General features: G+C 42.7%; 1 protein-coding gene across 1 annotated transcript in view; it reads left to right on the top strand.

The window, feature by feature from the left end:
- The window catches only part of col12a1a (collagen, type XII, alpha 1a), a gene marked incomplete at its 5' end in the record, with an annotated part of 53846 nt that overhangs the window by 15273 nt on the left and 13966 nt on the right, over window positions 1-24607 (top strand). The window contains 37 exons of the mRNA XM_079216522.1: window positions 1555-1821; window positions 2388-2580; window positions 2685-2809; window positions 4419-4568; window positions 4667-4786; window positions 4888-5052; window positions 5150-5296; window positions 5933-6072; window positions 6686-6815; window positions 7334-7479; window positions 7867-7996; window positions 8980-9116; window positions 10183-10312; window positions 10440-10579; window positions 10814-10946; window positions 11148-11180; window positions 11957-12096; window positions 14215-14344; window positions 14504-14643; window positions 14752-14881; window positions 16779-16921; window positions 18279-18408; window positions 18604-18746; window positions 18952-19081; window positions 19559-19678; window positions 19772-19918; window positions 20063-20179; window positions 20276-20428; window positions 20609-20683; window positions 20765-20904; window positions 21028-21151; window positions 21967-22110; window positions 22336-22500; window positions 22731-22769; window positions 22886-23024; window positions 23778-23920; window positions 24324-24433. Coding sequence (XP_079072648.1) covers window positions 1555-1821; window positions 2388-2580; window positions 2685-2809; window positions 4419-4568; window positions 4667-4786; window positions 4888-5052; window positions 5150-5296; window positions 5933-6072; window positions 6686-6815; window positions 7334-7479; window positions 7867-7996; window positions 8980-9116; window positions 10183-10312; window positions 10440-10579; window positions 10814-10946; window positions 11148-11180; window positions 11957-12096; window positions 14215-14344; window positions 14504-14643; window positions 14752-14881; window positions 16779-16921; window positions 18279-18408; window positions 18604-18746; window positions 18952-19081; window positions 19559-19678; window positions 19772-19918; window positions 20063-20179; window positions 20276-20428; window positions 20609-20683; window positions 20765-20904; window positions 21028-21151; window positions 21967-22110; window positions 22336-22500; window positions 22731-22769; window positions 22886-23024; window positions 23778-23920; window positions 24324-24433 — 4988 coding nt within the window. The remainder of the gene's footprint in view (window positions 1-1554; window positions 1822-2387; window positions 2581-2684; window positions 2810-4418; window positions 4569-4666; window positions 4787-4887; window positions 5053-5149; window positions 5297-5932; window positions 6073-6685; window positions 6816-7333; window positions 7480-7866; window positions 7997-8979; window positions 9117-10182; window positions 10313-10439; window positions 10580-10813; window positions 10947-11147; window positions 11181-11956; window positions 12097-14214; window positions 14345-14503; window positions 14644-14751; window positions 14882-16778; window positions 16922-18278; window positions 18409-18603; window positions 18747-18951; window positions 19082-19558; window positions 19679-19771; window positions 19919-20062; window positions 20180-20275; window positions 20429-20608; window positions 20684-20764; window positions 20905-21027; window positions 21152-21966; window positions 22111-22335; window positions 22501-22730; window positions 22770-22885; window positions 23025-23777; window positions 23921-24323; window positions 24434-24607) is intronic.

Here is a 24607-nt window from a genome sequence, read left to right as displayed (position 1 = left end):
CACTCTTGCTTGGATGAGAAAAGCACATTGAGCGGAAAATCGCACCAGTTGGGAGGGAATTGGTCCACCACTTTGTGAATTGGAATGTGCTCTCGGAAAAAAATATTTCCAACCATCATTACTGTTTATTGATTCTGGCAAGCGAGAAATGTGTCATATACACCGAACACAACGATGAGGCAGCTTTGAAAAATGCAATGTTCACTTGCTCGATCTTTTGTTCGCTTTACACCCACTATCTCTTGCTCTCTTTTCTCGTGCTCCACACAAATCACAGGTCTCTTTTGGCCTGAGCCAAACACGGCAAACTTTGGATGTTCTGCTTTTTTTCCATTAATAAAAGTCTTCCCTCTGAAGTCGAGCATTCTGAATATTTTCCCTGGCTCATTTTGATGCTTCTGACAATTCACACTTGCCCTTCCTGCTCTGAAAATAAGAAACCCTCTGTGGAGCACAATAGAAAATTGAGAACCATGGCTTCACTCAGCACTTGATGTGGAAAAAAGAAACAAGTGCCAGTACTCTTATTCACATGTTGCGGTGTGTATCGGCCAGCATCAGAAATCTCTTGCTACTTATTCCTATTTATTTATGATTTAGTTTGTTGTGATTGTCACTTATTTATTATTGTTATAATGTCATAATCAGTTGTATAATAATCATATAATGTTACTATTATATTGTTTTTCTTGGGCTATGCATCTTCATAGAAGGCCTATAACACTCCAATAGAATTCCAACTTAAACTTCATAAGTTTCTGGTGGTGTTTTATTATTTACCCATCGTGTAAATACCTAAAGTGCTTCCCTGTTTGTAGCCTAATGTAACGCTCTATATTATATTACAGGATAGCTATAGCCTGGAATCAACAGCAGCCAACCAGACAGGGTGCGAGCTACTCATTCAGGTTTTAGGAGCAGTGTCCCAGTCAGGATGCTCGAACATATTATGCAGCAGGATAAAGAGACACATTCTGAATTTCGCAGCACAAATCCGCTGGCACTGTGTCGTTTGATTATGAATCGCCCAGAGAAGCTGATGTGTAGAGGGCAGAAAGGAGTACTGGCAGCTTGTGACAAGGTGCGCAAGAAAAAGTCGCCAAAGAGCAAAATGCAGAAGTGCCGGTACTGTGTACTGGTGAGTACCGGCCCACTTCGAGCACTGGCTTTGCTCAAATGCACAAGAGATCTAAGTCTGGCTCCCCGACCTTCCAACTAAACATGATCAATCATGTAGATTTCAGGCCTGTTTAAAGTATACCTCTAAAAATCTGAATTATTTGGGTAGGTTTGTGTCCACACGCGTGTGGAAACTGAGCAGATATCCAGATGAAAGACTGTGAGGTAGCTAAGCGTGTTACTGTTTAGTTTACTTACCAGCAGGAAAGCCAAGCTGCTTATATTTCCAAAGGTATACTGGAAAAATACGTGGTTAAGCACACATTTAGCGCAGATTCCCACCTGAATAAGGCCCAAAGTCTACACTCTCCCATCAGACCATCCATTCATCATTTCTCCTCTTTTAACCTTTGTTCCTTTTTTCCGTCCTTGCAGTCTCGGCGGCTGGCAGAACGATTGTTGTCTCTGAGGAGACGGAGAAGAGCATGAAGGTGACATGGCAACAAGCCCCTGGAAACGTACTCAACTACCGCGTTACCTACAAACCCAAGTCAGGAGGGCGCCAGCTAGCGGCCAAGGTGCCCGGTGGCAACTCCTCTACTGTGCTGAGGCGCCTTACTCCCCTCACCACCTACGAGATCACCGTTCTGCCAGTGTACCGCTCTGGAGAAGGCAAAGCACGGCAAGGAGAAGGAACAACACGTACGTTGGTTTATCATCCAATTTATCATCGCTCTTTCTGTTGCCAAGTTTCAGAAAGGTTGATCCACGTGTACTTAACTGCTTTCTTATCGCAATCATAATCAATTCTAAATGACTCAGGCAATAGTATAGTATTTATTTGTTCTTCCTCCTCATTACAAAGTGCTTAAAATATTTAGTTTTTTTATATTTTATTTTTAACACACTGAGCTCACAGTAAACCATGAACACTTTGACACTTTTGGACACTTGGACACTTTAATTGCACTCACCTTGTGCAATATAAATACATTCAAGTACTTTTATATACTCTTATTCCATCTGTGTATTTAATTTAAAATGGCTACTGTACTCTTCTCTTACTGTTTTTACTACTGTTTTACTACTGTTTATTGTTATCTTATTTATACTACTTGATTGTTTTTACTATGTGTCTCTATTGTGTGCAAGGCTGCTGTAATACTACAATTTCCCCACTGCGGGACTAATAAAGGATTATCTTATCTTATCTCATCATTCAGTTCTGTGCCATTTAGTCAATCTATGCATTTGTCCTCTCTCCCTAGTTACACCTTATAAAGGACCAAGGAACCTCCAGACTTCAGAGCCTGCCAAGACCAGTTTCCGTGTGACCTGGGACCACGCACCAGGCGATGTTAAGGGCTACAAAGTCACCTTCCACCCTTCAGGCGAAGACATCGACCTGGCACAACTTCTGGTTGGTCCCTATGACAACACTGTGGTCCTAGAGGAGCTAAGGTGTGGCTGAATTCTCATTTTCACACATCATATGAACTTTGAACAATATTCTCCAGTATATCATGTCAAAAAATATCTGAAAATATATATTTTTTGGCCTATAGAGCTGGTACCAAATACACAGTGAGTGTGTTTGGTATGTTTGATGGGGGAGAGAGTATGCCATTGGCTGGAGAGGAGAAAACCACTCTCTCTGATGATCCTGAGCCTCCTCCTTATGTGGTATCAGGTAAAGTTATCTTATATTCAAACTATGCAACCCACATATAGTAAAGATGTGGTATACATCATCAAAGGACTACCAGAGAGACCATGTTACATGCTAAAACTAAGTAGAACAACATGGTTTTAGTCATTCTGTTACGACTCCTGTCACCGCCTTTAAGGCAGCGTCTCCAGTATGTTATGTCTATGGGCACTAACAGTCAAACATTGGAGACTGTATCACATAGTAAATTTTTGCTTAGGAAAATACGCTCCAAACTCAGGGCCCATAAACGCTGAAGAGTTTCCCTAAATGCCTTTCCTCAAAGCTAATTGTCTCACGAAATAACAGATGTAATGGCTATTCCATCTGTCTGCCCTTTTCTCGCTTTCTTCTTTGTGACACTTTGGGCTTCCGCTTTTTTTTTTATTTCCAGCCCAAGTACAGGCCAGTGTAGATTCGAGCCATACGCGTATAATCTGTTTGCAGTTATAAAATGTTTTTACTACCTCGTGAGTCAGAGGCAGGCAGTAAAGTGTAAAGGGGAGGAAAAATGTTGTGTTTACTGGAAGGAGCTAGAAAGGTCAGCTTGACCGCTCAGCAGCAGCAGGCCCGGTGTTAATAAGGAGGCAGATTAGGATTCAGTGACGGCTCCAGCGGATACATTAGAGCAGGTGAGAGAATCACACTCTCCCTTGTACCATTGACAACAGGCCAGTTCTCACCAAGCCGCTGGAGTTTATTGGGTGTGACAAAAGTCTTAAGTAACATTATCTCTAATTGCTTCTCTTAATTTACTAAAAATATTTAAATTACAGTAGAGAAAAACTTTTACTGCAACCGCTTTCTCCTTTTTAATTTAATTTAATTTAATTCTAGTCAAAGTAAGGTCCGTTTTTTTTGGCTCGAGCAGACAGTTTTTTCTTCTTCTGTATTCTCTCCCTTGCTGTCAGTGTAAGCTTGACAGCTGGACTGTCTGTCCTGGGGTCTGGGTTCGGGATTTCTGTGTGAGCAAAGCAATCTGTAAATCAAACATCTAACCTGCATGCAACATCTGCATATCTCCAAAGCACATCTGCAGCCCTCTTTTAGGTACAGCGGATCGGATGCCTTCCTTGTCATCACACAGGTGTTTGGAAAATCTGAATCTCACCTTGCTGCTCTGGAGGGCACAGTAATTCCCTCTCTAATGAAGGCCTTTGATATGTCAAAGGCTCTTAAGGGTGCACTCTCCTGATTTGCCCTTGGGACTAACTCATGGATCCAACGAGAAGAACCGAGAGAAATACTGCCTCGACATGCCACAAGAGAAGAAGATAATAATTATAACACCTGGAAAATAAAAGTTGTCTGATAATAATCCTCAGAAAAGAGGGAATGTTTTTTTATTACCTGCTTGTAAATGTATTGTGTGTCTGCACCTTGGGGAATGTTTTGATGCTATTTAGTTCTGTTCAATGCCAACAAATGAACTCTTCTCTTCTGCTTTCCTTTACCTCTCACACCTATTAAGTATCTTTTTCATTACAATTCACCACACGCACTATTGTGTGTACATGGACTTTTGTATTATATATGTCATTTCAAACCTTCCTATTTGTCAAATTAAGGCCCTGAAATTTTGCCCTCACAGAAGTGACTTGTAAGACCACTGCACAAGCTGACATTGTGCTGCTGGTCGATGGCTCCTGGAGTATTGGACGTATCAACTTCAAGACCATTCGTGCCTTCATCACCCGTATGGTGGGAGTCTTTGATATTGGCCCTGAAAGGGTCCAAATTGGTGGGTCTAACAAGAATAAGCACATTTATAGTCAACTGGTTATTACTAACAAAACAAAAAGAGCTCTCTTCGCAATTGTATAACAATTATTTCTTCAGGTCTTGCTCAGTACAGTGGAGACCCAAAGACTGAATGGCACTTGGATGCTCATCGAACCCGGGACTCTCTCCTGGAGGCTGTGGCTAACCTGCCCTACAAAGGAGGAAACACCCTAACTGGTACTTTGATTTATTTAATGTGTTGCCAGTGGGACACAGTCGTGAATTTTGTATTGTGTGGCTATCAAGAGGAAAAATGAACATTGATGTCTTGGTTGCAGGTCTGGCTTTGAACTACCTCCTCCAGAACAATTTCAAAGAGAACGTTGGGATGCGACCCAAATCCAGAAAGATCGGTGTGTTGATCACTGATGGCAAATCCCAGGACGATGTCATCCTCAACTCTCAGAGCTTGCGCGATCAGGACATTGAGCTCTACGCCATCGGTAAGTGAAATAAATCTGTTTGTGTGCAAAAACTTGAATGAAGTAGCCTACAGCTTTCGTACTTATCAAAATACTTGTCTTCCTTATTGCTCTTTAGGTGTCAAGAATGCTGATGAGAATGAGTTGAGGTCTATCGCCAGTGATCCGGATACTATTCATATGTACAACGTGGCTGACTTCTCCTTCCTGCTGGAAATCGTCGACAGCCTCACTGACAACCTCTGTAACAGTGTCAAGGGACCAGGTGTGTATGAGTTCACAGCAAAGTATGCATCCACTGCACTGATCAAAGTACAGGAATCACAGAGAAAAAGTCACCGGATAAAGGACAGACACCTTCTACTTTGCAAAAAATAAGAACAACCACATTAAGCCAAGTGCTCCATTCCCAGACATTTATAAATATATGTATACAGTGCATCAGCATCACAGACCCACAGTTACATGTCTGGCCCACCATGGAAAGCAACACTTTGAGGATCCTTGAGAACTTTGAAAAACACTACATAAATCTGATGTATTATTATTATTATTATCATTATTAAAGCCAAAGAACGAGCAAAGCTCTTGGAAATGATTGCAGATCTATTATTGTCTTCTTCCTCTGATATTCTCTCTGCCTCCCTGGAATAGGAAAATCTCTGCTCCTTAATCAATTTAAAGAGCTGCTATTTGATACTGTCGGGGAACTCCTTGGAAAGGATGTGGCTTTCTCAATAAGTACTGTGGTGTTTACAAGGTGCTGTTAGGACTTGTCACTAAGTACGCATGCTTTTTATCGGTTGCACATTTAGTTTGTCCCCTGCTCCGCAACGTCATTATAGTTCACTGCGATGGCCCATTTAGCAGCTTCTGTCTTGCTATGCTTACACCTGAATAGGAGGTGCACCCGATGCTCCGACTGACCTGGTGACATCAGAGGTGACTCACCAATCCTTCAGAGCCACCTGGACGGCCCCTGATGGCCCTGTGGAGAAGTACCGCGTGGAGTACATGTCTTTGTCTGGACGCCGACAACAGGTACACCTGCTTCATCCAGTGAAACACTACAGAGCAACACTAAAAACATGCTTCTACTTTGACTAATTCACACAAAGAAGTTTGCAGTACATCTATCTCGCTCTACTTGGGTGTCTATTTACAATACGACATGGGGCAAGGAAACAAAACACACAGCTTGAAGCTTTAGAGGATTAAAAAAAGCAAATAATGAGTTCATGAGTGATCGCTCCATTGGCCACAATATGTGGAAAATATGCATTTTTTGGTACTGAATCTAATTATACGTTGGTTTTGCTAAATACTTTTATTGTTTTTTATAGATCTGAAGTTGAAGCCCATGCTGAGTTTAAGTGCAGTAATAACTTGTCAGATGGACTTTTTTATTGGATAGTTTTATGAAATACTTAAGTCAATGCAGTAAAAAGATTAGCATTTGCTTTTTTGTTGTTTGCACTGTACAATGTGAGATTGGAAAATATATATTCACGCATTTATGCATACAGTAATAATCCATATTCACTTCAGAAAGTATCTATAGATATAAGTTACAGAATTACAGCTTCGTATCAAAGACACTGCACAGATCTCGACTCCTTTAGCTGCGATCCTCTAACTGTTCCATCTGTGTTAGGTGTTTGTGGATGGCACTGAGACCTCGGTGGTTCTCCAGAGCCTCAACCCGCTGACAGAGTACCTGATCGAAGTCTACTCAGTGGAGGGAGAGGATAGCAGCGAGCCTCTCAAAGGATCTGAAACCACACGTAGGTCTTCTCTTTCTGCCCTTTTGGCTCACATCTAGGCCCGCGTCATTTGATTGAAAGAGATCCACTTGTAAAAATCCATATATGGTGAAAGATGTCCGTGGGAATGTAAACTACTTAAACTACACTTTAAAAAGAAATTCCAGCAGGCTCTTACTTCTATGAGCAAAAGTTTCCCTTTGAGTCAGCCTCCGTCAGTAAATCTCTCTGGCTCAGTTGCTTAACACAAATTGCAGACTGATTTCTGCGTCTTCTCCATTAGTAAATGTTCAAAGATAGAATATATATTTTTTTTTTGTTGTTGTTGTTTTTGTTTGTGAAGCCATACATGGCTGCCAAAAGAAAGCAATTCCAACTCTTATTTAGATGCAAAGTAAGAGACAATGATTATAATTGCACGGGGCTCAAGTCCAACTTTGACTTTGATTTCTTTGTGTCTTCTTCCTGTTTTCCTGATGGCAGTTTAGTTTCACTGTGCCAATACTTGTTGCCTTTAACATCATTGCCTGGTCATCTAGTGCCCTTGTCTGCTGTGAGACGCATGGACATTTATGACGAGCAGACTACCACCATGCGGGTAAGATGGGAGCAGGCAGCGGGTGCCACTGGCTACATGCTGCTCTACAGCGCCATCAATGCCACGCAGCCCACCCAGGAGGAGGAGGTAAGAGACATCATCAGAACACGGACAGATTATGACACTATCACACATGTATTAATATGCAAGAAAACACACACAGACACATACATTGCCACACACAAGGGGAGACCAAACACTGTAATCAGTTCTTGACGAAATACAGATGTCACACACTGAAATAGCCTTGGACAAAGCCACCAGTGACCGCTCCACCACCTTCAACATAGTTGGTCTCAAAGGGGTGGGTGAACCATGAGCGATGCCAAAGGAAACCGTTTGTTCATGGAACCTCAGAGGGCCAAAACCCAGCATCAGCAGATGAAATTCCCCCACTGTTCTCATCCAAATGTCTCAATCTATGTCACTTCCCCTCTGACCTCATGTTGTTGGTTTGGTCTGGTCACGTTGCAGATCAGAGTGGGAGGCGATACAACTGATGTCCAGCTGGTGAAGTTACTCCCCAACACAGCATACTCACTCTCCCTCCTCGCCCTGCATGGAGAGTCGCCTAGTCAACCGCTGACCGAGCAGGGTGTCACACGTATGTAGTCATGAGTTGAACTCTTTAACCTCATCAACCCTAGGGTCCCCCCTATAGGGGGAACCTAGGGCTTCTACAGGTGTTCTACAGCTCATATGGCCTTGATATGAATACCAGCCCCTATTGTTCTTGATCTCTAAAGAATCAGCAACTCCTTGCCTTTAAAAAAATTAAAAATAATTATTAATTTAAACATTATTTATTTTCTGCATAAATATGATCAAAAGTCAAGAGTCTGATAAAAAAGTACCGAGTCCTCGGTCGCTCCCCGAGTTTTTTTAATTGAATTTTTGGTGCCTTCCCATCATGCTCCAGAGTAATACTGCACCTCTTTAGAAAGATTAAGACCTAAAGCATCAAAATATGCAATAATAATCACAATAAACACAAGCAATGACATGTTTTCAAGCCTTTACAGTCTAAAAATCATGTTTTTCGGTTCAGAAATAAAGAAATGAGAAATTTTGACCGAAATCTTCGCTACGTGTACTTAAAATTACCGTATTTTTCTGCGTGTCATCTGACGCGCTTTCAGATGCAGGGCTTCGAAACACGGAGAAAAATTCAAGAAAAAACAGCCGTTGCTTTGAGCGAAATCCGCCGTTGTTAGGGGTACTAAATTAGTTAAATAGTGAAACGTTATAATTGCTCAGTCATGTTGAGGAGCTTACGTAATTACGTAAATATACAAATATAACAATCTTTTTTTTTAAATGTAGTCCATCGTTTCTCTTCTCACAAGGGTTTACAATACTTTAGCCGTTTACATTTATTAGATCGGACCTGTGGTTGATGATCTAGAAGCGTTTGAGTTTTTTAAAACTCACTTCCTCATTTTCGAAAAATCTGTAAAAAAAATGCTCCGGGAGGATTAATGTCGACCTTTACAGTACTTCATGAAGCAGAGCCACTTTGGTTTCAGCCTTGTCTTCATCAATGCTTAACTATAATCCTAAAACACTGACCTTCTGCCCCCTGTCCAGTGCCCCTGCCACCTGCGGGAAAACTGAGGGTTCGCGACATCACCCACAGCACCATGAGGCTTTTCTGGGATGCTGCTCCTGGTCTTGTTCGCAAGTACATCATCACCTACAAGCCTGATGAGGGAGACGCAAAAGAAGTGAGTTTGGTTCTCACCTTATTTCGCTCCCTCTTTTCCCACTAAAACCATGTTTTCCACGAGGACTTCCGCTACCCGTTGTCTGCTTGAGCCATTAGCCATTTGAGCCATTAGGTTTGTATATTGATATTTAATGGAGACTACAGCTGGTTGGATGGACATTAGGGAATGTTTTGGAGTCCAATGAAAACATTATAAAACTATCAGAATCTGTTTTTGAGGGAGTTGAAGGGGGGATTGGACCGCTACTTTATGGTTGCACATCGCCTTTTAGGAGTTCTTGGGTTGTAGGAGAAAACTCTGTGGTGTGCATTTTTGCTACTTCCTTTGCCATAAATCAGGTGGAGGTGATCCTCAAACCTCTTCTGATGGAAACACACATGTGAAAGCGACTCATGGGAGGAGGATGCGATGCAGAGCGTGGGGAGGAAGAGCCTACTGCCCAGAAAGTAGCAGAATGTCATGTTTGTTCTGATGGATTATGTGATAGAGCCCAACAAATGACAGAATGCCGCTCACAACACAGAGCGTAGGACTTATTCCCTCCAGGTGAATCATTTTGCATGGTTTTATGGTTCAGAGAGACAAATACGGTCTCTGTTTGGATTATAAATTCAGCAAAAGAATAGCAACTTTTCAAGTTAATGGGTGTTCAGAATGAATATCTTATGTTCAATTTCTTGAAGTTCAGCAAATAAAACGTAATAGGATCAAGAGCAGTAAAATCAGCGTGGTGTTTCTTTTAAGTTATTCCAGGTGGTTTTGTTTACAGCTTGTTTGTTTGTTGTGTGTCTTTCGTTTGTTCCCATTTTCCTCTGGAAACAAGCACAGTTTTTATATCTTCTGATCAAATTTCCTACTAGTCGACTACTAATTATATCGAGCGCATTCCAGCTGTCGCCGGTGTTCCTGGAAACTCATGCTGTGAGCGGAGTTAGACTTGGCCAAATGTGGCTGAAGAGAAAAACATCTGACGTTCTATGAACTTTCAAACATCGATATATGTATTTGCTTTTGATTGATTTTGAGTAATATTGTTTAACAAGCTTGTTTGATTGTTCTACAGCTGGAAGTGGAAGGAGGTGTGACCACCAGACAATTGGACAACCTGATCTCACAGACTGAGTATGGCCTGGCTGTCACTCCGATCTATGATGAGGGACCTGGTCAGCCAATGTTGGGAGATGCAATCACTGGTAAGAATTAAATCATCATTATTATGACATTGTGGATAATGGCAGTTGGCCATTATCCACAATATTTACTGATATGGAGATCAAATGGAGATCAAACTTCACTTATCTCCCTCTACTCTGTCTACAGATGTGGTTCCTGCCCCAAAGAACCTGCAACTCTCAGAGGTTACACAGAGCAGCTTCAGAGCCACCTGGGAGCACGGAGCCCCTGACGTGGCTCTATATCGCATTGGCTGGGCCAAGAAGGGAGAATCCAACTTCCAATATGTAAGAGAAAACCAGCTGTCAAAGATGTCAACATTTCTGATCTAATAATTCCTGCAGGCATTTCTTGAGGAGGATATAGAAAGTGCTTTGGCGATGCTTTGAAAAAGAACTCCAGTCTTCAAGAACTCCTATACTTTTGCACCAATCCAATGATAAGCACTCTGACATGGATCTTGTGTTGTTCATCTTTGGTTTGTTTTGGCTAAAAGTGCCTTCCTGTGTTTTGTTCACCAGAACATTCTGAACAGCGATGAGACAACCTACGTTCTGGAGAACCTGGACCCGGACACGCCCTACGACGTGTCTGTCACCGCAATCTATCCGGATGAATCAGAGAGCGAGGACCTGCTGGGAAATGAGAGGACATGTAAGATTCACACTCATGCAGCTCTGCGATGACGACTGAACAATCACCTAAGAGAAGATGGTTTTGCTTCAGTTGCAGACAGAATCTCTGATTTAAGGCTAGATCAATTATTAAACTTTTTATTTTTACCCTTTCGAAATATGCTGAGTGAAATGTTGAGCAACGGGTAAGCCCATTATACCTTTCTATTTCTGCCTCTAGTGCCTCTAGGGTCCACAAGTGGTGGTAAAAGACGTAAGTATATTTGTGGTAAAGCCAGAGGATGCTTTTTCTCACAAGCTGTGAAAGCATGTTTTATTATTTAAACCAGTCATCAGCATTTTTGTTCATTGAACAATCATCATTTCATCATCAAGCAAGGCCCTTAACCCATCCATCGCTCCAGCGGTGCTGTGATGCACCTGACCCGGCCGATTTTAATGTTTGTCTGTCCTTGTCTGTGTTTGTCTCGTTGTCCATACCATTCATCCCATGGCTTTTCCTGAATCTGTTCTTACCCAGTCAAATGACAAATAAAATGGCTGAAGAGGGATTTCAAATATGCATGCCCTGCAAAACAGGGATTTGAATCCTTGTTTTTGAAGCGCATTCCATCATCCATCATCAATTCATCCATCCATCTATCCATCGCATTCATCCATGCACTTATCAATCCAACCATTATCATCTTTCCATCAATCCATTGCTGTTAACAAGAATCCACCCGTGTCTCAGAAAAGACAACATCCCAGAGTAGGATTGTCTTTTCTTCTTTAAAGCTGCAATCCTTGATATGAAACAGTAGAAACCCTGCTTTGTTTTACCATGAAGTAAAGAAAGTGAAGTGAATTCATGTTTTTTTGATGTCATTTCAAGACATTCAAGTTTACATTTTAACATGAGCTGACCAAAATATCAAGGACTGTGTCTTTAAAAGATATTTTCAAGGTATTCCATGGAAAATCATGTGCTACATGACGGATAGACATCTTGAAATGGTCATAATTGTGCAATGTGTGTGCGTTTTCCAGTACCTCTCGGACCTCCTACCAACTTGGTTGTATTCAACGAAACCACCACCACTTTGAACGCCAGGTGGAATCCGGCTCCAGGCCGAGTCCAGAACTACAGGATCACTTACGTCCCTACAGCTGGAGGCAGGAGCCAGACTGTAAGTGACCCAACAGACCAACACACTGCTTTGTGTAGCTGTCGTGTTTTCTAAAATCTACACAAGACATATAGTATTCATTTGCAAGGTGCTTTTATTGCAGTTTCACGAACTTGGGACAATGCTCTGGTAGTTTAATGACAAAGAAGAAACACAAGTTATAATTTAATCTGAATAGTTTGAGAGGAAAAACAGCAGTAGCAGTACTGGTCATTAACATATTACTCCTTAATCTTCTTGCCCTCTTCACTGGATTTCAGTCTGGCATCACCTCGCCAGGCAAACTGCTGTTAATGACCCCTTGAGCTTTAGCTCAATCACTGGATCTGTTTCTTCCTCCAGAGCTCATTTGCCTCCAGGACATATAGCTGCTGCCACTGGTATTGAATTATTTTAGTTTATCTTAAGTCAAATCTCTTAATCGTTTGTTTGGATATGGCGGCATTAATGTGGACAAAACCCTTCCTAGTTTTTCCTCAATATTTCCGGACACTGCAGACTGTCTCCCACTGGCTCTGCATTTTTTGGCTGCCTAGCTGAATGTGCAAAAGTCTTTTTGGATGACAGTTGAATACTTGGTTTTAATTTGCTGTCAGACATTTCTCATCGCTTCCACATGCAAGACTTAAAAGCAAGCATGCTAAACGGTGCTTATGCCCACGCCCTTGCACAAGACTACAGACTGATAGGCACACTGATAAGCTACGAAACAACCCCTTAAATCAATGGGAGATGTTCCAGACAAATATTTCATCCTCTTTATGGGTTTTGAGAAGTTACTAAAGAAATAAACACATTTTGCTGATATTGAAAGTTCAAAAGTCACATTTTGAGGGCTGATACTGTCACAGTTCTATGGGGAGGTAATAAACAGACATCTTAGAGATTACACTTTGATGGTTCACACTCAGTGTGTGCTATATGGCTATCTGCAAATATGTAAGTGTGTGTGTGTGTCCATGGAAAATGGAATGTGTCAGGTCAGTGTATGTTTGTGTAATGAGAGAGTACTGTGCTACAGGTGTCATATATTATAGAGTAGATTGGCAATTGGTTCCCTGTACTTTCCTCTCTTTTAATGAAGTCCAGATGACAGCCAACATTTGTCATACTGGAGAGGGCAACGAAAGGTTTAAGCACATTTTCAGAAGTCAGAATTGTTGTGCAAAATTCAGCCTCGGCTCAGCTGGTGTTACAGCTGAACATAACTTTCCCTTTTAACTCAAGGTGGAATGTTTTCCTCTTGAGTACTTGATAAAATCAAGTTGTGCTGATTGCTTGGGTGATATCACACTGAAATGTTGATGGAAAACTGGAAGCTAAAAAGCTAGCATCAGCCAAGGCATCTTGGTGCACTGTCAGGATTTCAAAGAGTTTAGCTAACGCAGGGAGTTTTGCATCGTTTCGTCTGGGACAACAAGTCTGTTTTATGAAATGTCTGACACACATTTTGCAGAAAACTACTGCAGTGCCAAATGTGAGAACTTCCTCCCTTTTGTTTTCTTTTTCATTCGCTGATAAAAGATACCGCCAGTTTGGTTAAGAGACTGAGCTGTGCAGTGATTAAAGAAACCCACAGAGGATTACAGCAGACTTAAAAGCACAGGCGGTTTCACTATCATACACAAATCCACATGCAACCACACAGCCAGAAGTAATGTAATAAATTCATCACCAGGCATGACTGTTATGACAAGACATCCGACTGTTTCAGCCATCAGCGCACAGATTTACCTTGGCCAGTGTGCGAATGGACATTCAAAACATCCCTCTTCTGAAATGTGGACAGTCTTTCAGTTTTCAAATCAAATTCTTTCCATCAGGTTATTGACATCACTCATGGAGAGCTGCTAAACTCTTGATCCCATCCGATAAACAGATCTCAGTGGATACTAGAATTGCTCAAAGTTCTTGAAAGCTATCGCAAGGCGTATATAAATTGTAGAAAATTGAAATGCTTTCCAACTTAAGTAGTAAATAGTTGTTTGAATAGTTAAATCCATGCATTACGAATGCCTAGGGTTCACAAACATTTGACAGCATCAGTTATAAGAATATATTTACTATATTTAATACATATAAGCCACGGTTCGATGAAATGTATTCTTTCCCAACCAGACCCAGGTTGGAGGGAAGAAAACTACTGTCCTGCTTCCCAAGCTGACCCCTGACACTGAATACTCCATCAACGTGGTGGCGGTCTATGCCAAAGGAGTCAGCAAGGAACTGAAAGGCCCTGGAAAGACGAGTGAGTTGTGCTCCCAAATGACAAGTGATAACATTGACACCTCATGATGAATGTATACAGTTGTAAAAGTGCACTCATGGACATTCTTTTAGATCATTAGAGCTTGCAGACACTGTTTGGGTTTGACAGTTCAACTGTATAATACTTATGTTACCCCAGAGCCTTTGGGCGGTGTTAGGAACCTGCGGGTCACCGACCCCACTACCAGCACCCTGAATGTCCTGTGGGAGGCAGCTGAAGGCCCCGTGCGTCAGTATAGAGTCTTCTATGTCCCTGCAGCTGGAGGAGAGGAAGAGATGGTAAGTTTGAAATATCATTAGATCACGTCAAGTGAAATAGGCTTCTCTTTAAAATCCCAATTTGGCCAGAGCACATCCTGATACATGTCTTGTTATGCTTCTTCCCAGGTCCAGGTCTCAGGCAGCACCTTCAACACTGTGCTGAAGAACCTGCAGTCTGACACTGTCTACACAGCAACTGTGGTTCCGGTCTACCCTGCTGGAGAGGGACAACGCATGTCGGAGAATGGCAAAACCTGTAAGCAGTGCATGCATACAATCAACCCGTTACAATGGGGATCCCTGCAGGGACGTTTAAAAGCAGTAGCGACCTCCTTGAAAGACAGTTTCAGGGTTTGGAACTGAAAAGCCCTAAATGAAATACTGCGTGACGGCAGTGGGATTTTTAGGAAGACATTCATGTCCATCCAAAATGAACTTACTTGCCTCAGTTGTTGGCTTGTTGTCACCGGATGTCATAAACCTTCAAGCATGCAACCATTTATAACTTATTTTCTTCATATCATCCAAATCCTTTCACAAGCTGGAAGCCAAGCCAAACTGATTGAATGCCAGAAGTGCATTAATGCGCACTTAAAATACACCTAACATATCAAATGCAACATAACCTAAAATGACAGTATCAAGCTCAGTCAGCTTAGTTTGAACTTCATTGAAGAGCACATTGTTTTCCAGTTTCTGCCACAATTTCTAACCACCATTCTCTGCTGGGAGCGACTCAGCATTTTGCGGGTTGATTGCGTAGGAAGGAATTCCTCCGGGTTGGCAGCATCATAATGATGCCTCCTCTCTCTTTACCGTAATATTGTCCATTTATAGGTAGGAAGGAAGGGTCGTGGTCAGGATAATGGTGGGGATAGGGAATGGGGGAAGGGGGTATTGAGTAATTGGCTCTCCTTTGGGAAAAAGAAACAGAAGGGGAGGGTTAGAAATGAATGGAGAGCATTATATGTTTTATGGCGCTCAACTCACTTGGCTAAGGTCATGCTCCATGCCTGCTACTGTTACCCCCATTTTCCCTTCTGGAGCAATGGTCCTTCATGTTCTGTGGCTTTTTCCTAGAAATGTTAACCAAACTCTTATACAGTATGTACAGTATGTCAGATTATGCTGCTGCAAAGCTTTATACCGCTCACCTTTTAACTTTGCCGCATCTGTAGTGCCTCAATTTATTCTACAACTTAAGGATGGATCAGCTCTCACTACTTGAGCTAACGTTGCAAGCAACTTAATTGTGCCTTCAAATTAAAATCAGCTTGCTAGGTAACAGGCTTTGTTTTGTGTAACTTTAAAGTACGGAAGATCCCTCGCTGTGTTTTGCCCACTGTGTTTTTCCCATGCATTTTTTGGGTTATATGGGGGAGCGGCACAAAGCTTCTAAACATCTGCTTAGGATTTTTAGAGGCAAGCTTCACACAGGGCTGCACATACGCCTTTTATATCCTATTCATTAACCTCCGGGGCACTGACAGGAAGCGTCCTGTTGATAGCAGTATTGTTAAATAATGTCTTAAACTCGGCTGTGTTGGTTGCTGGCCGCTATTGTTCCCATTTCATTGCAATGTTCTCATGTAGTCGTTGGACGGTTCTGGATGTCCACAAAACAAGTCTAGACCATGTTGTGTTAAATGAGACTGAATGACAGTACCACTGGTTAGGAGACTCACAAAGGTATCCTTTAAAACTTGTAAATAACCCCATGAAACTACATAAGGTCAAACTTCACAATGCTAAAACACAAATAGAAAAAGGAACATGCTTCAAGCATTTCTGCAGCAATATTATAGCTGTCATCCTTGTGTAAACTATGGTTTTAGCCTAAAATTTACTGACCTCTGAACCGTTCCCCACTTATGAGTACCTGACATAAACAATCTGTTTTTCCCTCCTCTGCCTTGTCTCATCCTCTCTCGCTATCTATCTTCTAAATCTTTACAAACCACTTGAGTTGCTGGCCCTTAACCTCATTCTGTCATCACTCTTTTCTCTATGTCTGACCCTCCTCTCGTCAATCTTCTTTACGCTTTGTACCCTGTTTTGGCTTAACTGTACACCGATCCTCACCCAAACCTATGACTTTCATCTGTCTCTACCTCTAACCACTGTCTTTCTACCCAACATTCCTGACTCGGCAGTGGTGCGTAGCCCCGTCAGGAACATCCAGGTTTTCAACCCCACCACCAACACTCTGAACGTTCGCTGGGAGGCTGCCACGGGCCCAGTCCAGCAGTACCGGGTGGTCTATGCTCCGCTTACTGGCGCCAAGCCCTCTGAGTCGGTGAGTTTCCATCCACTGTGTGCGGGACCAAGTGTAATATAGCACATATGCATACAAATAAAGAACATTTACATTGGTGCACAATGGCACCCATAACTCCAACTTCTTTTTTTATTGACTTATCACAGCCTATCAGTTACCATCTTATTGCACACAAACTAAGGGTTTATTAAGAAAGAGGGGAATTAGGACACACCCGGGTGGTGGTGGTGTGGTCGCATGTCGCCCAAGCAGCAACCAATTAAAATGTTTATCCAGCATTTACATTTACCATATGTGATCAGAAATGAGCCTCATCCAATAGTCTGTTCACCAAATGGTCCATGTTAGCGTGTTTGTGTGCATGCATGTGTGCAGTTACTACCAGCTGAATTCTCCTTTTTTACGCACTGCTTCAGATAAATGGCAACTCCCGTTCTTGACACAACATGTGTCATCTGGCACCGGTGTGACCACATCTTCAGGGTTTCTAAGAATCCACAAGTGTTACTTTGACATCGTATCATTAGCCCTCTCTAGCATCTGCCAGTATTATTGCACCATTAAGAACAGTTTCCTTACCAGGACTTTAATAACATGGTATTTGAAGTGTCAGGCTTATTCCAGTTTATTGATAGAAAGGTACACATTTTATGGCGAGCTCAGGCCATTTTCGCAGCTGGAGCCAATGATGTGCAATGTGGCCTTTTTTCAGCCGGCATCATTAAATTTAACACTCGCTGGAGATTTAAGGTATTTATTACAGGCATCACTGATGTCGCCTGTGATGTTTTTGTACTGAGAACCTCAAGCACCTCAATGAATTGTTGACCAGGACAGATGGGAGCTGTCTGCATGCGCCATGAAACGATAGTGAGCAAATTCCCCAACCCATTCGCCGGTCACACCCTGCACCACACACTTATCCCCATTTCCATTGGAAGCACATAAACGAGCATCCACCCCTCACCTTCCCTCACTCACAGAGGTTAACACAGGCCTTTGAGAAGCGTAATCTGTCCAGCTAACTAACAGCAGGTGGCCTCTACGTAATCAGCTGTTGTTACTGTCAAACTGGGTTGAACAGCAGTGCCAGCTGTCAAAAATCAAATAATTATTTGGCTCTTCTTTCACTTTGTGCTGACAGCAAGTGGCTGTTTAGTAAAAAAGACGGTTTCAAAGGGAGTTTACAACACAAGCAGCTGTCAGGAGACGGGGAATTGAGTTAGGCATCATGCCTGTGCATCCCGACACAATTGCTCGAGTTTATTTGAGAAAATAAGCACATTTACGCTCATCTTTGTCTGATTTCACTGACATGCTGCACTGAAACTCTTCGGTAGTGTCTGTTCCTCACACACTCGATGTCTCTCTGCAGATTCTGGTACCAGGGAACACCAAAGAGGCCCTGCTGCAGCAGCTGCTCCCAGACACTGACTACAACGTTGGAGTGGTTGCACTGTATAGCGACGGCGAAGGACCCACTATCAGTGATGCCGGAAAGACACGTAAGAAGCTTTTCCAGTGTGTTAAAAGACCAAGTTGGAATAACAATCTAAGGACCCTTTGTAGCATGCAAGTGCAGAATCTAGTATAGGTATTTCAACAATTAGCCTCACATATAAGTTCCCAAAAAAACTGGAGATATAGAAATGTTTTGAATGTACACACAAACCAACACTTTTGCATGTTTCCTCGCTCAGAGCCCCGCAGTGGTCCAAGGAACATGCGTGTATATGACCCCACCACCAGCACTCTCTCTGTGAGCTGGGAACATGCTGAAGGTCCTGTCACGCAATACCGCATCACTTATGCCCAGACCACAGGAGACCCCATCGAGGAATTTGTAAGGATGTTTATAAATCCACATAATTCCACTGTTGCTTAATGTTAAAAAAAAATCCCTTTTTAGAGTGGCAATTATCCACAGCTCTAAGTAATAAACCAACTCTCATTGATCTGAGATATTAATGCAAATGTTTCCCTTATATGCTCTTAATGTGTTCTTGCATTAATCTTTTTCTTTATGTGATATGGCTAACAACTCACAGACTGTAGTACCGGGAAACAGAAACAATGTGATCCTGAAGAACCTGGATCCAGACACTCCTTATAATATCAAAGTGACTGCCATGTATGCTGATGGAGCAGGAGGACAGCTGGAAGGAGACGGACGCACAGGTAGGAACTAATTAGTCTGTGGGTTTCGACTGATGCAGAGATCCTTTAAGGACATGAAACTGGGCTCATTGACAGCAGAAGTGGAACAAGTGAAATTCTTGACTTGTCATGAGGGCCAAACCGACCAAAAGCATTTGCCAGACAATTATGATCTGGCTGTGCCCCAGTGGGGGAGATTGTATCCAGTGCTGTCTTATTTTGCTTTTCAAACAAAAGGAGCCCTGTTGCGTGACGTACTGCCACTCCGCTCCTTGAGGCGGCTTAATATTTAGTTTCTTATTATTTCTCTGATGTGGTTAAATGTATCATCCCCTCGATCACACGTTGAGATATTCCACCCATAAATCTAAACCATAATGAACAATAATATGCTGTAATTCAGTAATTACCATGCTGACAACATTGAAGTTTAATTCCATTCCATTGCAATGAAAAGAAACCTGTGCTGACTGTGCTGCCCTATCTTGTTTCCCACAGTGGGAATGCTCGGCCCCAGGAACCTTCGTGTTTCTGATGAGTGGTACACCCGCTTCAGGGTGTCCTGGGACCCTGCCCCCTCCAAGGTTACCGGATACAAGCTCATCTACCAGCCTGAGGGTATGGACATGTTGTTATGGGGATAGAACGGTGTTAGTAACATCTATACAATCAGAAGGACTTTCTTTTTAACACAAAAACATCTACTTTCAGGCTCTGACGAGTCCGCGGAGGTGTTTGCTGGAGACGTGACCTCCCACCAACTGCATAACCTGAAGCCTGGAACCACCTATGACCTGAAGGTGCTGGCACAGTACGAAACAGGCCTCAGTGCGCCTCTCATTGGACAAGGCACCACATGTAAGTTAACAGTGCAAAAAAAAACATTCGTTGACAGGTTTATCTGCACAAAATGAAGTAGATGATTCTAGTTTTAAATGCCAATCCACTGCAAACAGGTGTTGTTGTGAATGATTATGTACTAAGAAGAACGCTTCCCTTTAGTGTACCTGAACGTCACAGACCTGACCACCTACAACGTTGGCTACGAGTCCTTCTGCATCCGATGGACCGCCCACAGAGCAGCCACCTCTTACAGACTCAAAGTCAACCCTATTGATCGTAAGTGCTTCACTCAATGCACTATAAAGGCCTTGATCATGTCAACTTGAGTCTCTCTAATCTGGATTCTCTTTTTTTCTTATTCCTCTCCTCCAGCCTCCAATAAAGGATCTCAGGAGATCACTGTCAGAGGCTCGGAGAGTAGCTACTGCTTTGAAGGCTTGACCCCTGACTCGCTCTACGACGCCACAGTGTTCACCCAAACCCCCAACCTGGAGGGACCTGGAGTTAAAGTAAAGGAGAGGACATGTAAGATAACGTTCTCTATGCTAGTTTGAATGCTAATATATCAAAGGACTCGGTAAAAGCAGCTGGGACATCCCATTTATTTTGCGTTACACTTATATATATATATATATATACCTTTATTAGCCACAGTGTAGTCTGTCACTTTAAATGTTGTGCACATGTTTCTGTTTTGTCTCACAGTGGTCAAACCCACAGAGGTGCCAACAGAGCCTCCCACCCCCCCTGCTCCAGTAACAGTGCCCCCTGCGCTAGATGGTGAGGGGAGCTCTGACATTTGCACCATCATGCTGCTATAGTAAGAGGTTTAACATTAACATCATTGTACCTGCATCACAGTGTGCAGAGGTGCCAAGGCAGATGTGGTCTTCCTCATTGATGGTTCCTGGAGCATTGGAGATGACAGCTTCAATAAGGTCATCCAGTTTGTCAAGAGCATGACTGGAGCCTTTGATGTCATCAGCCCCCGTGGCATGCAGGTAACCTTGATGATGTCTTTAATGGTTATTTCTCTGCACATTAATGTCAGATACTGACCAAATATTTTGAAAGATATGTTTGCATCACTCTCTCATCATTTCTCTCTCTCTCTCTTTGAACAGGTTTCATTTGTGCAGTACAGTGATGAAGCCAAGACTGAGTTCAAGCTGAACACGTACCAGGACAAAGGCGTAGTGGTATCAGCTTTGCAGTCTGTGCGCTACAGAGGAGGCAACACCAAGACAGGTACACCACTGAAAAAAACACAGAGGCATCTCATTACACTAATTGTTCTAAAGAAGATGATTGAGTGAGTGATAACCTTAAGCTGTTATTTTATAGCATACTTAATTAAGATAAGATGAAGTAATCCTTTATTAGTCCCGCAGCGGAGAAATTTACAGGATTTGCCCGAGCGAATAAAAGTGCTGGTGACTTGTCAAAGTCGGTTCCCCCTTTGAATAGTGTTTCCCCTCCTGTTAAAATAATAGTCCCCCCCTCCCCTTGGTGGTTAGGGTTAGGTTTAAGGGTTGGTTCAGGTCTCAGAGGGGAAGGGGGAGGCACATATTGAAAGAGAAACAGAATTCAAAACAACACCTTTGGCAGCAGTCGCAGCGTTACCAACGCTCCAAACTTACGGACCGTTTAAAGCCACCTTTGTGACATGAATATGTATCTTACAGTTTTAGTTACTTCGCTAATTCACACTATTAATACAACATATATTCAATTAATAAACAATGATAGTAAATCAATGCACTTTTATCGGTCCTCAGGGAGGAAATTCAAAAGCTAACCAGCAGTATGTATCATATAAGATGCATAGAAATGTATTAAAATTAGCTCAACATTCACCAGCTGGAATAATGGCTCTGAATGGGAGGACAAATATGCATACATTTAATTTCATACAAAAACACTATTCAATTCAAGTACTTGGTAAATCCTTTTTTTCAAAGGCTAAACATCCTCACTGATTTTCAAAAAAGATTTCACTTTGGAGAACCCTGCTTCATGCTCTCTGACCCTCTCCTTCCTTGTGATCTTCCTCCCTCACCCAGGCGTCGCTCTGAAGCACGTCTATGAGAAGGTGTTCACCTCAGACAGCGGCATGAGGAGGAACGTCCCCAAGGTGCTGGTGGTGGTCACAGATGGACGTTCCCAGGACGACGTCAAGAAGAGTGCAGAGAAACTGCAGCATTCTGGTATGTGCAGAACTATGAATCATTGCCATGCGTGTTTTGGTCCGTGTTGTATGTCGTAAAAGCTAATTTCCCATATTCCCTTTTTCTCCCACACTTTGTTTTCCCTCACCAGTTTTGTGGCTGATTTAATAAAGTCTTGAACATATCCCTGCAGTAATAAAACTGCATGTGGTTATTGGAAGTGTAACAGTGGTCTTTGTTTTGTGTGTGTTTTACCCCCTACAGGCTACAGTGTGTTCGTGGTTGGAGTCGCCGATGTTGACATGTCGGAGTTGAGAGTTATCGGCAGCAAGCCCAGTGAGAGACATGTGTTTGTGGTGGACGACTATGACGCTTTTGCCAAGATCCAGGACAACCTGATTACCTTCATCTGTGAAACCGCCACTTCCAGTAAGGCGGACATTAATACCTCACAAAGCACTATTGTATTTAAGTATTTCTGCATTCAAAAAGGAACACATTTCTTTTGACTTTGATGACATGTGGTTGATTAATGCACCTGCAAAGGTAACAGGAAAGCTCACCTATTGCCCCACATTTCAACGGATCTACTGTCAAAACATGTACAAGCGGACGTCAATCACTTTCTTTAAGTCTTTATCTGTTTTGTCCTGTTTCAGCTTGTCCTCTGATCTACATCAATGGGTTCACAACACCTGGTAAGCATAGAGCATCACCATGCACCTTGAACATTCACTAATTCCTCCGGAGTTTGTTGTTTCCCTATTTCTATTTCCATCCTCTAAACATGTTCTCTTGTTCTTACCCCTTCCAGGCTTCAGGATGCTGGAAGCTTTCAACATCACAGACCGGACATTCGCTGGCATGAACGGTGTATCCATGGAGTCGGGCTCCTTCAACAGCTACATTGCCTACAGGCTGCATAAGGATTCCTTCCTGAACCAGCCCACAAAGTAAGTGCTAAGACTAAATAGTGTTTCTGTGTGTGTGTGTGTGTGTGTGTCAAACAGAGGGAGTAGAAGTCTAACTATGTCCATATTCCCAGCCTATTGGCCTTATCTCCTGTGCACTTTAATTCTGCCCAGCCCACAGTCATTACTCATAATGATGCCTCTGTAGTCAGAAGGGTTTCCCCAGTGCCCCTTGGCTATGAGCCCACAGACCTATTTGTTGTTGCAGCTTGTGGAATATGTGGTGCTAGCAGGAACACGAAAATGTGGTCGAGGAATTAAAAATCTTCCTGGACCAGCCCTCCTCCCACCTGTGTCACTCTAGGCGCAAACAAATCACCTCGGGGTCAAGAGCTTTGTGTCTTTATTGGGCCTCATTTAAGTCGTGTTACGCAATTTCAGAACTGCAGGAGTATCCAAACCTCCTCAGCATACCTTGTTAATATGTTTATAATGATGAGTGCTTTGTGTGCACATTGCCGAAATGTGCACAAATGGAAACACTTCGAACTTCAGCAAAGGAGAGGGCATGTTGAAATGTTTTCAACATGTGGGCAATTCCTGCAAAGCCAGGGGGGGAAACTGGCAATCATTTACAGGTTCGGCAGCCGACGTAACCGACCGGACGCCGTATCACTGCATGGAGGCTTAATGGTCTTGGTATTCCTTTTCTAGCGTAATATGCTGACTGCTAGTGTGACGATGGCACAGCTCTAAATCGTGACTCATCACAATGTATGTATTTTACCCTTACAGGGAAATCCATCCGGAGGGTCTTCCCCCAGCCTACACCATCATCCTGCTCTTCCGCCTGCTGCCCGACACGACCACTGAACCTTTTGATATCTGGCAGATTGCAGGCAAAAACAACAACCCCGAGGTCGGGGTCACCGTCAACCGTAAGCCTCCCATCCTGTTGCGGCCCAAAAATAGACACAGCTGTACACTCTTTACGAACAACTCTAGCTCTCTCTTAACTCATTTCCAAGCAGCTAAAGCTATGGTATCTTTGTCCGATATGATAGGCTGCAAATAAGACAGTTGAGGCATATTAACCACTGCTCTGAATAACGTTCAGATAAATTCTCTATTTTTAAACAAGTATCTTTTACAAATGTGCGCTTACACACGTGGTAAATGCGTGCACATAATTACAAACATTGGTCTAATCCCTCTTAGCCTTCCCTTTGGCGCTCTCCTCTCTCATGAAGCATGTGTTCTCGATAGTCCTGTCTGTGCTGTGCGTGCCACCGCATCGTAACACACTTTTTAAGGATTCATCAAAGGCCCTTTTCTTTTCAGCTTCCAGCAAAACGATCACGTTCTACAACAAGGACACCCGAGGAGAGATCCAGAGAGCCACGTTTAATGAGGAGCAAGTGAAGCAGGTTTTCCATGGGAGCTTCCACAAGGTAAACATAATGCATGACTCTAAAAGAGGGGAGTAATTTGCATACAACATAGTGATATTATTAAAGTTTGGCTTTAATAGGAAAGACCGAGAATATTTTGTGGTCACTTGTGGGCTGATTATCCTTTTCAGATCGTTTTACACGCAGACTATTGTTTTTGTTCTTTTCTTTTCC

Source organism: Taurulus bubalis (assembly GCF_910589615.1).
Source record: "Taurulus bubalis genome assembly, chromosome: 4".
In the NCBI taxonomy this organism is placed as follows: Eukaryota; Metazoa; Chordata; class Actinopteri; order Perciformes; family Cottidae; genus Taurulus; species Taurulus bubalis.
The sequence above is the reverse complement of the archived record's forward strand: the minus strand, read 5'-3'. Positions and strand labels throughout refer to the sequence as shown.